Raw genomic sequence first — 14357 nt, forward strand, 5'->3', positions numbered from 1 at the left:
TAGCATAAAACGTCTTCATATATTCCTGTACAACTACTACGTTATTCATCACTGCCCTGTTATATTTGAAATGCTACACCACAAAATGGTTGAGATGCTTGGAAATATGACTGCTGAATGCCTGTCCTGCTTCCTGTTCAGCTAAAATATAACCAGTCATATTCCAAGCAGTGCACAGACTACTCTTTTTACACAAATAATGCGAAAACTGAGTAGAGGGGGTGGGGTCATTTATGGAATGTTTCAACAAGCACTCATAGCATAAAAGTTCACAGCCCACAAACAGCAATGGATCCACATTTCCTTGATACTCATGACAATGACAGTACACTTCTATCCCTTTGAAGCAGCTGCAATCATTTAATGTGAAAGTATAGTTCCGTTTGCACCACATCAACTAACACAATTCTGACGCACTATTTCTCTGGCATCTACGAAGTAATAGGTCTGGCAATTTATGTAGGACGGGATGTCACATGGTCAAGGTATTTATGGTGGCACAGAATGCTCCGAGGTGCAAGATGGTTGCAAACTAAATGCTGACTGCCTTGTCATTGTTAAAAAGTTTGTGGAAAATTCCACTGATCAGTAACTAATAAATACGGATAAAAATTGCCTTGTCCCATGCCTCTGACCTGTGTCTCTAGTAGCTTTTTTATACCAACCTTACAATAGAATCAGTACAACCAGCTGAACATACATAAAACTCTATAAATGAGGGCAGGACAGCAGCATCAAGTGAACTGTCATCAATATGTACTGGTGGCTAATACCAAAACATTTCTTGGAGTTTGACAACATATAAAAGGACAGTTTTTCCAGTGCTATTCAAGAATGCAAGGACAAGAGAGGGCCAGGAGATACCAACACCATCAAGAATGACAAGAGAAGAGCATGAACAAGAAATTCAGTTCATTGGGTTTTACTGCATTCATATCTATCCTTAGAGGACGTACAGTTTTGGTTATGACACAGAAGGAATGCCACTCGGGCCGATGATAAAGCACAAGAAGAAAGATAAATGGAATGGAATTGCAACATAATTGAGGCCTGGTAGTATCAGGCATGTTTGGCCTTGGTTAAAGGGCCCCCTAAGGCACCTCGGTCACATTATTTTCATATTTTAAACTGACAGCTTGACACGTGCATTGTGTAGAGTATACCATGACTACAATTCTTAGCGAATATAACAGTGCTTTGCACCACACAGCATCTGTACCCTCGAAAAACAATCTCATGCTCCTCTTGAGGCTTTTCCTATCGCTTCTTCACTAATTGCAATAATGGCAGGTCGCTGTAGATGACATCAACACAGCGATACCTGTCGAGTGATAGCCTGAACACGACAAGAGCCAGCTGCATATGTTCCGAGAATGGAGGCAGGCTTGCCCAGTGTGAAGCACTGAAGCTTTTAGGAAGCATACATTCAGTCAGCATTGCACGAATGGCATTTAGGGGCATACAGCGGGGGAGCCTTTTTGTTGTTTTGGAACCTGCAGCATTAGCTTCCATGCATGGAGTTGGCGAGAGCATGCGAAAATGAAGACCCATGGTAAGCGAGAAGACCTGGTAGGCACCTAGTCGTCCTCCAAGTGCCTATAACCTTTCAGTACAATATGAGTGGTATTGTTTTAAAGGAAAAAAAAAGACATTTGTAACTATGTTTACTGTGGGCAGGTATGCAGCTGATACTATGTAACAAATTTTCGAGCTCAGAGTGGCCGCTCCTTGGAAAAGCGTCGATAGTGGTCGCTCTGTCGGAGTGACACCATTTTGAAACACCGCATAATGGGCACAAAGAAAACAGCTTCAAAACAAGCTTAAGATAGTGGCGATCACCCAGCTGCTGCGTCCATGGCACGCGCGGGAAGTTTGAACAAATTTTGCCCGTCGTGGCATATTTTGTGGCTACCGTGTCATCTTGACAACGAGTAGTATCTTACATCTCAGGCAAAATCAGCGTTAATATCTTGAGGGCAGGTGCTTAGAGGTACAATCATGCCTAAAATGTGTTTCTCTCAAAATTGATTTTTCGGCCATTTTTTACTAAGACCCGTGTCTCCCCTTAAAGGGTGAGCAAGCAAGAAAGGGGCAAAGTTTCAGCAAAAAAAGCATTTGGATTTGTCCAACAATGCATACAGTATTTCGTTGGTACCACAGTTCAACACAAATGTGACCCTACCTGACATTTACACACTTCCCAAGGACGTACACACATTTTAACGAAGCGCGTTTCGTGGGCATAGATGAAGTAATGAAAAGAGGGCTGCTCAAGCTGTTGACAAGTCACAACCTGCTGCAGTGTGTTGCTGAAAAATGTGTCGGTGTATGATGCCAACCCAAAGGTTAATCATCAAGAACACTAGCAAACGAAAATAAAAACAAAGAAAGAGGTACAGCCTCACTACACAATTGCATAAGCCCATTTTAAATATATTGTGTTGCTTATATTATGATTGCAGATCGTGCTACTTCAAAACTAACTTGCCCCACCGCTTATTAGCTCTGAGGTATTACACACGAATATGCAATAGTGCTTCACGAAAAATCTGTTCATATACATAATAACGCACGTTACACAGATCTACAAAGGAATGCACCGGGAAGCCATCAATGCATACTACCATTTACAAACACTATTGCGGAAGCTATGATGTCGTGATCAATGCTGCACAATGCTTATGACTGAGGTTGCCTTGGAGGAGCATACGGACAGCCAAGAAATTGATCTGCAATACGACCAGCCTCTCTCAGCCCACTTAGTAATGCACCGTGCACAGTGGCTGGATAATTGCGAATTGTGTGTTCACCAGCAAAGAATAACCGGGGCAGTGATTGTGGCTGTGAGGAGCCCGGAACCACCGAGGGTGGCGTCACAGGAGTTGCCAGGATGTCGTAGTCACTTCCAGAGGCACCCGTGGCCACATAGGAGTAAGAGCCTCTTGACCACGGGTCAGCCCTCCAGCGAGTCACAACAGTTTCCTTCGGTTGCGGTACACTGCCAAAAATACCCTTCAGCACAGCCAGGCAGCGCCCTACAATGACGTCGTCACTGACATTCTCCATGATGGCCGCTGCCTCACCGGCCACCAATGCCAGAAGCACAGGTGCTCGGTAAAGGTTCCAGAAAAGGAATAGTTCGCCTCTGCTGGCTGTTGTGCTACCAACGTGTCCGAAAAGGTTGGCATTGGGATCCCAGAAGATACGGTCAAAGCAAAGCACCACCTTATTGAGGTTGCCAAAACCGAGCCGTTGAATGGAGCTAACTTTCCACTCTGGAAGAGGTGGGATGAATTGCACGGTGTTTGGTACATTGGGGTTGCCCTGCACTGCTTGTTTCATGACACCGAGTGGGAGTGTGCTAAGGACAGCGTCTGCTTTGAAGCTTATGAGACCACCGCTGCTACGTGTGTTAGCGGCTAGCACTTCGACCCCTGTGCTGCCATGGCGGATCTGTTTGACAGCGGTATTGAGTCGAATTTCAAGCCCTTCTGCAAGGGCAACAGGAACGCATGAGTAACCATTACGTACGGTCAAATGTGCACCAGTAAATTCGAAATCGTCGTCTTGATCCCAGTGCTTGAGTGACAGGTTGTTCAATGGAGTGGCATTGGCAAACTCCAGGTTGGCAAAATGCCAGTCAAGGACCTGTCGATCACGGGACGAGAGGTAGACGTCGCTCGGAGGAGATGCCTCCATCTCTTGCAACTTGTCCTCTATCTCTTTCTGCTGCTCCACAAGCTGGTCCCAATCCCGGCAGGCACAAGTTAGTTCGTGCTGCTTGCTTCGCAGAACAAACTCCTGCGTGACATCACGCTGTGCCTTGGATGAAGCAAGCTCCTTGTGCTGCTGATGCAGGGCCTCAATGTGGTCTCGCAACTGCAGCATGCGCTGCTGGTTAGTCTTGAGCTTTTCTTGCATCTCCAGTATAAGCTTCCAATGCTCGATCTGTTTCTCTTTTACGTGCTTTTCTTGAAGCTTTATGACCCATTCCAATGCCTGACCTAGGGACACTGGCTTGCCTTGCACATAGTTGAAATCAAGCTGATGCGACAGGTAAGATGTTGCCTCAAGAAGCCGATTAAACTCGCGCTCTACCATCTCATCTTTGTCTTTCGGCACTGTGGTGCCGTTGGACTCGTAGAGCGGACACTTCTGACGGATCCGATGCAGCTCCATCTTGATCTGCCGGCTCAGCACGGCCACGGGATTGCCGCCCAGTCCCGTGACCACCATGGCACCCAGGTCGGCAATGTAGTTGCCCTTGCGGAAAGTAGCCACGCGACCTCCGACGCGGTCTCGGGCCTCGAGAACGATCACCTCCATACCGAACTGCTGGAGCTGCTGCGCCGCAGCCAGGCCCGAGATGCCGGCTCCTACGACAATGACCTTTCCGTGCTTCTTGGCCGGCGGCCCACGAATGCGTTCGTACACGCCGAAGTTGATGAGCCCCTGGCGCTCGAGGTAGGCGTGCACGCGCATCACGAAAGGCGCGTCGCTGTTGTACGGTGGTTCGATTTGCGGAAGCGCGTTCTCGAATATCAGCTGCATCTTGGGGTTCTGCAGCCACAGCTGCAGAAGCCGGTTGCGGATGTGCAGGAACACCTTCTGCGTTTGCTGGGGGCCCTGCGCCACGTCTGGGAAGCAGGCCGCTTCCTGAGCCGTCATCTTGTCGAAAGGGAGACGGCTCTGGAAGGCGGCCCCTTCCAGCCCTGTAGGGTCCTCCATCTCGCTGTCCACGTCTGGGCAGTCTTGGCCGCCGCCTTCGGAAGTTGCCGCCGCCGCTGGGCGCTCGCCGCGACGGTCGGCAGCGCTGCCCAAGCGCGCCTGCTTTGCGTGCTGACCGTTGCCACTCTCCTCGTCGGAAGCGTAGCTGGCGCCGTCATCGCCGGGAGGTCCAGCTGTTCCACCGGCAGCTTGCCTGTCGCCCATCTCCTTCGGGTCGAGGCGGGCCCTTCGCCTCCGCGTCGTGCGTCTACCCGTAGGGTCGTCGTCTCTGAGCTCGCTCCCAGCTTCCTGATCGGCGGAAAACACCTCCTGCGGGCTAGGCCGTTTTCTGTCGTCCGAGGAACTCATCTCCCGAAAGTCTTCAGTAAAAATGAACTTCAGTTATAGCGAGACGCCCCTCGTAGCACGATTGTTCATTCAAAGGCGACGGAGGAATGTGGTGAATGTGATTACCGTAGTAGCTACAGGAGCTACAGGTGCAACGTTACGTCGGCATCGGCGTCGCATGCACTCCCGGCATTTCCGTGCACCAGATGTTGCTGGCGTTATTTTCGAAGCTCGAGGCGGGACCGAGTCTAATGACAAAACATGGCAAGTACGGCTGTTTGCTTTCTTATTTTTTTCCTCACTTTTTGTCGAGAAGTCGGCGCGATCTTCGATACATTCATCCGGGCTAACGACTGTTGTTTCGGTTGTTCCAGTGTTGCGTACCTTTGCGCAGCTTCGGGCTAAACGACCCGCCTCGCCTCTCAATAATCATCCAACCTTCGTTCAAGCAGTGCAAATTTTGCCCATCGCACAAGTGAAACGTGAAGTATTGACGGGTAAGCGACGGTACTAGGTGTGACCAGCATGTGTATATTTTTTTTTTCGCCCACTAAACGTTGCTCCAACTCCGAAATATTCTGCGGACACGGCGGAAGTCTTGGAGGCTACGAAATAATGTTGGTTTTGACCTCAGTCGATAGATGGCGAGACCCATCCAGCGGGGAAAAAAAATATTATAATAACGGGGTCCGGAAAGCGAGCACCGTGATCAATTTTTTGCATAATGTTTGCGACAAAATTCGCTTTGTTTGTTTGTACATAGCGTTCATCTCTTATATCGTTTTCTGAGCGGCGTACCTTTCGCGGAAGCGCGGAAGTTCCGCCTTTTCCCGGAACACAAACTTGGACAGTCCATAGTTCTCGTAACGGCGAGAGAGAGAGAGAAGGAATGTAGGAAAGGCAGGGAGGTTAACTAGACTATGCGTCCAGTTTGCTACCCTACACATGGGGAGGGGCAATAAGGGAGTAAAAGAGAGAGAGCAGGATAGACACATGTCACATCACGCACAGTGCTGAGTTTCACAGGCGGTCGCTCAATGAAGTTGTTTTCAAGTACCGCAGGAGGGCTCGTGTGACTTTCTGGGCTGATGTGCTGCGCGACCAGGCTCCTAAGATCTTTGCTTCATTAAAGGGCCGGTCATCGATCGAGGCACACTGGAGAGTCCGGCGATCTTCATCAAATTGGGCACTGTGGCACAAGAGATGTTCAGTAGTCTCTATACAATTGCAGCTTTCGCACATGGATGAATCTGCCATGCCATTGCGATGGCTGAATGAGTTAGTAAACGCTACACCGATCCACAACCGGCACAGAATTGTAGCGTCACGTCGAGAAATCTTGGATGGCAGTTGTGGCTGGAGTGATGATTCAAGGTTCTTAGGGCGATGATTGGAGTTAAGCGGAGAATTCCAGTGCGCAAGCGTGGCATTATGCGCGATGTGACGAAGTTCTCGTAACGGCGAAGTTTCTGATAAAGGGACGAGAGAGGAGCAAATGAGAAGGATAAGCAACCTCCGCGAAAAAGAGCAATAAGTGATACGGTTACCTAGAAGGGCACAATCGTAGCCCATCGTGGCCGAATTTCCGGGAGGACTAGCGGATCATTATTAGCGCTGTATTTCTCTCTCTCTCTCTTTCTGGGTGTTTGTGTGTCTGTGCGAAAGCACAAGTTCACGAAATTTGAAATATTTTTACTGCAATCATTCTCTACTTTTGGCTTAGAATGCCTTATAGTTTTAACACATGGCTCTACGTGCTCGTATTATTGACCTTAAAAATACATAAATACATATGGGGCTCATTGGACGCACACACATGCAGAAACGCCAATGAATGAATGTTCGTATGATGTACCGTGCATGTCAACAGATATCACAAGGATCTCCGTTCGCAGGACGCGGAAAGTTCGGTCAAACAATCGTTGTGGTGAACGTTCTATTATTATTATTATTATTATTATTATTATTATTATTATTATTATTATTATTATTATTATTATTATTATTATTATTATTATTATTATTATTATTATTATTATATGTGCTCATATAATAATAATAAGGGATTGTGCTCATCGAAGCCATTAAAGGAAAAAAAAGGAAGAGACCTTGCTGTATGAGGAAAGATAGCAGTAGGGAGGAAAGCGATACATAATGAAATGGTAGAAGCTAAGAAATCACGGTGTTACTATTGTACCCAGCATGCCGTGTGCAAAACGTTTCGGGGCCAACTCAGCCCACTTGATAATTATAGAGATTAGGTTTCACGTGTGGCTTGCTTGTAACCGCCTCCCCTAGCATACTGGTAAAAAGTTCTATATGCTTGCCATCGTTCAATTAGCACCTGTGGAATCAAGACCGAACTGGCTTAGAAAGCTCGGGTACAATTAGTAAAAGCAGTTTTATTTTATTGTATTATTTTTCTTTTTCGTTGTTCGAAGTTGCCCGCTCCGCACATGGACAAACCGAAAGTATACGTGCTTCGATTCCGTCGTCGAAAATGTGCGCAACGTGACAGCTTTAGCGTTCTTACCCTCACCATCTCATTGGGAAAGTGGAATTACACCGACGTGCACTAAGCAGCGCGTTCATGTTGAACGACAGACTTGACACTCATGCATGCGATTTCAACGTGGAACCGTGACCTCGTGCTTCTAGCTGCGATGTGGCATGCACCGGGCCCGAAGTTCACCAAGGAAGAGTGGGACGCACTCCTGCGAAGGCCCGTCTCTGAAGACCAAATCCTGGCCGTCCAGCGTGCCCATGATCGGGCCGGCAGGCTAGACCTGTCAGTCCCGTCGTGGGAATAGCCGGGTGCGCGATTAATCGCGTTTTGCTGGACACAAAAAACGTTTATTCACTCACTCACCACGTGACCGACTTACGATGAATCTATGCAGGGGCGTCAGGGGCCGGGGGGGGGGGTGGGGGTGCGGCATCGCTCCCCCTTCCCCCCTGGCGGGAAACCTTTACATCCCGGTTGAACCTGTTCTGTGCATGTAGTATACTGCTGAAATGAACTTATGCAAGTTAACTTCGAATTAAGCTCACAAAATGACTTAATTTGTGTGCCTATATATCTCAATACACAGCTACATCGGCTTTCCCTACCCACTCTCATTCTCACGCGTCGCTTTCCCGCGGGAAAATGAAAAGGCTACGCTTCTGAATCTGTGTGCGTGTGCGCGTTGTAAATATTTAACCTTTCGTTTTCCATTGCAGGATAACCAAAGAGCCGGGTTCGTTAATCTACCGACCTACATATCTACCTACCTATCTAGCCGGGTTAATCTACCTTCCCTTTCCTTATCTTTTCTCTCTGTCTTTTTTCAGTGAGCCCTAGCAGATAGGTAACTATTTTTGAATGGCAATCACCCAATGAAGAAGGAGGTTCCTTAGTGGGAGCCTAGGCGGTCAATAGACGAACAACCGCTGCTCCGTTTGTGAACACTGGAGTTATTAGGGAGGTCTAGCAGAGCTGGTAATACGGTACTGTACGTACGGAAATACCGCGCCCTCGGGGTCGGCAAGTAGCTCTCTAGTATACAAGACCTCTATTAGCCACTTCGATCCTCTCATAACGTTAGCAAACGCAATGATCAACTCGTGCAGCTAAAAAGTTAAAAAAAAGAAAAGAAAGCTGCGTGGCGACCACTATTATACGGTATTTCCGTACCTGCTGTGCGGTAAACCGGCACTGCTAAAAGGCTCTACTGTATATGCTACCGGTAGCATATATTCGGTAACTCTCGCGAACACCATTCGTTAGCACCATCTTCAGAGTCCTCAAGGGCGGTACAGAAAGCTCGTGGGCATTTATCATGTCCCGACTTGCTCAAACAACGTCAAGAAAAGCCGCTCGTAGCGGCCGTAAGAGGCAAGGGCAATTTGTGCCGCTTTTCACGAGCTGAAGGGTCTTTCGCTTGTTCTTTCTCCTGCCTTGTAAAATAAGATAGGGAGAGATAGGACCGGTGATCTTCGGGTTTATGACGTGTTTATCGGTAGTGGCTCGGGATATTATCTCCTTATACGTAAAAAAAAGATAATAAAACGAAGAGAAAACAGCCTATTCCGCACATTTTCGACGCCTTGAGAACGAGCTTCGCCACACAGTAACCAAGTTTATAGGCGAAGGAGCCTCTCACGGGGTGACAAGGTTTGGTGGTGAAGCAATTGCAACGTTTTCTAGAGGCGCGCACGTACTGAGTGGCGAGATCGTTACTTTTCTCCTTTGTTAAGGCGAATGCCTTAGATGGCTCATCAAACGAGAAAACTGACCGCAGGCGACGTCGGCGTCGCCGTCTCGCGTTGTCGGCGTCAGCACGAGTGATGCAAAAAATCATCACGTGATGACGTCACCATATGACGTCATCATGACGTTACAGGTCGCCAAAATGTGTGACGTCACCACGACGTCACACGACGACGTCATCACATGAGTCACATGAGTGCAAAACCAGGTGAGGGGCAGAAAGCTTTCGGATAGGAGCGGGAGTGGATCAATACATCGACTGAGACAAAAAAAAAAAAGATGATGGCTTTCGCCTTCGAGTCATCTTAGGCGAATGCATAGGGACCTTGGGAGTTTTCCTGTCGTTGCCCACAGGTCTGGAATACTTATACCTACCCCCCACCAGCCCCTCTTTATTTTTTTATCTGTACGAGAGGTCGGATTATGCTTAACCGAGTTCTCTGGTGTGCAGGTATCCACGTTGAGTGACACAGCCATCGTCGATCTTCGTGATCGTCGACGTCGCTTCATCGGAAATATAGTATCTCGTCCGGCAGGATGATTCTGTCGGGTATGCTTTTTTAAAAGCGCCGTTCTTTCAAGCTTTACGTTAACGATATCATCGTTATGTCAAGCGAGGCATGTAGTTTTGTGTGCGCTAATGATACCAAGCCTTTTTGCGTCTGGTCTACAAGCTTGCGAAATCTTACAGGCGAACGCTCGCCTTACTATAGTTCGCCACAAGGGGCATTAAAGGTAATAATAGCCAGACCAGGACCATGGGGACATACGAGTACCCTTGAGACAAGAGCTGTTGTTTGGCGGCGTACATATCGATGTTGTATTTGAACATATATCGGGTACTTGATGTCGTCTTTTAACGTGTAAATTAACTGTTGACTCGTTGACAAAGCCTTTGGTATCATGAACGGATATACAGTCACGCTGTCGTCATTTGTTTCCCGTAACGTATTCGGGTAAGGTGCTGGTATTTTTATTATTCAAGTATTCCCGTTGCCCCAACTGTCGTCCTGTCAGGAACAGCCTTCTGATACGTCCGAGCTGTTCACAACGTTTGTTTTGTTCGCCAGAAATACACTCGGCAAAATACCCGAAATAAAGTTCTGAAGTTCGGAATATTACGGAACATAATTACAGCTCACGGTGGGGCTGCGGGCAGTTTTGCGTGTACGACACAAAAGTATTGCGCCATTTGTGCTAGCACTATCCACTTCCTCGACGTTCAAATATGTCTCCTGTGAGGGCGAGTCTCAGCCGCTCGGATAACAAACAACTCTAAAGGAAAAGGCCCTGGTACCTTTAGCCTAAGCACTCTGGGGCGATGAAGGCCGCAGATGTTCTCGAAGGCCACTGGACTACAGTATACGAACGCTCGTGGTTGTGAGCAAGCAATCCTGCGCGTTATTGTTCTCACTAAATGACTCTTCATTATCGTCTTTGCTTTCGATCACCTAACTCTTCCAAAATGGAAAAACACGCGATAATGTTTTCGAACGCTTGTATAATCGCACCAACAGCATCGCTGTAGATATGAGCAGCAGATACTTAAGCTGTTCGCTTTGTCGGGGATTTGTTAACAGGAAGCACCACGCAGGAACGCATTCTTTACGACGTATACAAAAAAAAACATACCCTACTCAGCTGAAGTATTTGCTGTTTCGGTCGCCTCTGCAGATAGCATATGATCAAACGCAACTATAACGGCCGCTGCACCCCCCCCCCCATATATATATATATATATATATATATATATATATATATATATATATATATATATATATATATATGTATGTGTGTGTGTGTGTGTGTGTGTGTGTGTGTGTGTGTGTGTGTGTGTGTGTGTGTGTGTGTAATGTAGCGGCCGTGCAACTATTGGCGAACATCTGACCGCCCGGAAACCGAGCACAAGCTGTCAGACGCCAAGAAATGCGCGGTGGTGTAGCGATCTTGAAGCTTGAGCTGGCTGTGGCTGAGGACAAAGGCATAACGGAACAAAGTCAGATATACTCGGAAAAGGTTGAGGCACGCGTCTACTGAAAAAAAAAAAGGAAAGAAAAAAAAAAGGAGAAAGAAAGCAGGAACTACTCAGTATACTTTTGTATGGAATGCCTGAGTATTCACCCAGCAAGGCCCGTAAAAGGCGTCCGCCTTTCGAAGGTACCACACAATGGCTAACAGAAACTGTGCAAAAAAAAAATGTGCTCCATTGTCACCCTACTTGATTACCACGTGTCCTGCTTACCGCTTGGCACGTCGTGATAAATTTTAAAAAAGAAGAAGAAGACGAAAAAAAAACAAAAATTGGCGAAGCTCGCACTAAGTCGCGCAAGGCTTGAAACAGCGAAACTGGGCGATTCTAAAGTCTATAATCTGGTTTCTTCTGTAGGTTGGTCGGGCTTTAGCTAGGTTAGTCACGACACGGATGTCCAAACTCCGGAACCGAGAGTTCGCACCTCTCATAGATGTACGGGCACGTCGTCGTTAGCGGCTTCCATCGCTTCGGGCTCTTCTCGCAGCCGCCGTTGCCTTTCCCGTTCCCAGTACGACAGCTTCGCACTAGTCGTGCCAAGTCTTTGCATCTTTTTGTGTCTTTATTCCCATTATTTCTCTCTTTCTCTCTTAGTGAAGCAGTGGTGAGTAGTGGGATTTCCTCCTCGTCACCATCACATCTCTCCTCCTCACTACCCTTTCCAACCCTCTCGCTCAGAGCTCGGCATACTCACTCATGAGTACACTCACTCACACTCACTCACACTCATTTGAACGTTGTGAGTGTGAGTATGAGTGAGTGATGAGGGGTGTGAGTAGAGGTGAGTATGAACGTGAGTGAGTACTCATGAGTGTGAGTAGAAGTGAGTATGAACGTGAGTGAGTACCCATGAGTGTGAGTAGAATTGAGTATGAACGTGAGTGAGTACTCATGAGTGTGAGTAGAAATGAGTATGAACGTGAGTGAGTACCCATGAGTCTGAGTAGAAATGAGTATGAACGTGAGTGAGTACTCATGAGTGTGAGTAGAAATGAGTATGAAGGTGAGTGAGTACTCATGAGTGTGAGTAGAAATGAGTATGAAGGTGAGTGAGTACTCATGAGTGTGAGTAGAAATGAGTATGAACGTGAGTGAGTACTCATGAGTGTGAGTAGAAGTGAGTATGAACGTGAATGAGTACCCATGAGTGTGAGTAGAAATGAGTATGAACGTGAGTGAGTACCCATGAGTCTGAGTAGAAATGAGTATGAAGGTGAGTGAGTACTCATGAGTGTGAGTAGGAATGAGTATGAACGTGAGTGAGTACTCATGAGTGTGAGCAGAAGTGAGTATGAACGTGAATGAGTACCCATGAGTGTGAGTAGAAATGAGTATGAACGTGAGTGAGTACCCATGAGTCTGAGTAGAAATGAGTATGAACGTGAGTGAGTACTCATGAGTGTGAGTAGAAATGAGTATGAAGGTGAGTGAGTACTCATGAGTGTGAGTAGAAATGAGTATGAAGGTGAGTGAGTACTCATGAGTGTGAGTAGAAATGAGTATGAACGTGAATGAGTACCCATGAGTGTGAGTAGAAATGAGTATGAACGTGAGTGAGTACCCATGAGTGTGAGTACACGTGAGTGTGAACGTGAGTGGGCACTTATGATGTGAGTAGGTGTGACTATGAACGTGAGTGAGTACTCATGTGTGTGAGTAGACGTGAGTGTGAACGTGAGTGAGCACTCATGAGTGTGATTAGGCGTGGGTATGAACGTGAGTGAGTACTCATGAGTGAGAGTAGACGTGTGTTTGAATGTGAGTGAGCACTCATGAGTGTGAGGAGGCGTGAGTATGAACGTGAGTGAGTACTCATGAGCCTGAGTAGACCTGAGTATGAATGTGAGTATCGACGAGTGTGAGTGGACGTGAGTATGAGCGTGAGTGAGTACTGATGAGTGTGAGCAGACGTGAGTTGAATGTGAGTGAGTATCGACGAGTGTGAGTGGACGTGAGAATGAACGTGAGTGAGTACCTATGAGCGTGAGTTTGTGATTATAAAAGTGGGTGAGTATCAATGAGGGTGAGTGGAGTGAGTAAGTGAGTGGGGCTCTTCGATTTTCCACTTCTGGCTACCCGCGGGCTGCCAGAGCCAGCCAGAGCGCGCTCGTTTTTCTCGGGTTGCTCCGACCCCCCCCCCCCCCCCCCCCCCCCCCCCCCGCGGTGCACTTCCGGTTGGCGTTCGTTTTTCTCGGGTTGGACAGTTCTGGCGACCCGCGGAGAGCCCGAGGGTCGCCAGAACCTTCCAGGACAATTTAGTCGTGGAAGCTCTCTGGAAGGTTTCGGGCTAGCAGACGCCGAAAAGAGACGATACGCGCTCGCCGCCATCTTTGTGAGGACTCGACGGATTGCAATGCGGGCGCTTGCGGACTACACCTTTGCTTGTCCTTACGCTCGGGCCGCTCGGCGCCGTTCCGCCGTGCGAGATGGCACGATTACGAGTGGCGGCGAGCATTTGGAGCAATGTTTACGTGTCCCGTGAAGTTTCCTTCTGTGAACAACGCGGCGAACTGTGGCGTTCTAACCATTCTAACTGCGTCGTGCACATGTCCCAAAAGTTATGTACACGTTCGTACGAACGCATGGAGACCCCTTTCGAGTTTTTTTTTTTTCGTAGTAGTATTCGATTGTGGTGTCGTGTGTGCTTTATGTGCATTTAGCTGAGACGATTGTGATCGAACTACCTATTTCGCTCCGTCGTATGTTTGCGTGCGTGAACCCCGTCAGAACTTAAATATTTCAACGAGGTCTTCGATGTTGATAAAATGCACTGATCGAATAAAAGCGATCGCGACATTGTTTTTTGTGTGATCCTCATTGGTCGCGAACGGCGTGCGAGCGTACTTCGATCTACGGGCCAGTATCCCAAGCAACATTTTATTCTTGGCAAAATGTCGCCCTGACGTCGCTGGCCAACTGCACTGTCGTTGGCCCAACCTTGGCACCCGATGTAGGGCCGGTCTGGGGGATTGACATTGGCCTCATGTGGGCCTGCGTCGGCACCAAATGTAGGCCCGTCCA

General features: G+C 47.8%; 1 protein-coding gene across 1 annotated transcript; it reads right to left on the reverse strand.

The window, feature by feature from the left end:
- Positions 1 to 2062: 2062 nt before the first annotated feature.
- Positions 2063 to 5438, reverse strand: LOC119377057 (lysine-specific histone demethylase 1A). The gene has a single exon (XM_037646681.2). It carries the CDS (start codon positions 5074 to 5076, stop codon positions 2680 to 2682), a length of 2397 nt encoding a protein of 798 aa, XP_037502609.1. The 5' UTR covers positions 5077 to 5438; the 3' UTR covers positions 2063 to 2679.
- Positions 5439 to 14357: the final 8919 nt, after the last annotated feature.

Source organism: Rhipicephalus sanguineus, unplaced genomic scaffold, assembly GCF_013339695.2.
Source record: "Rhipicephalus sanguineus isolate Rsan-2018 unplaced genomic scaffold, BIME_Rsan_1.4 Seq3376, whole genome shotgun sequence".
In the NCBI taxonomy this organism is placed as follows: domain Eukaryota; kingdom Metazoa; phylum Arthropoda; class Arachnida; order Ixodida; family Ixodidae; genus Rhipicephalus; species Rhipicephalus sanguineus.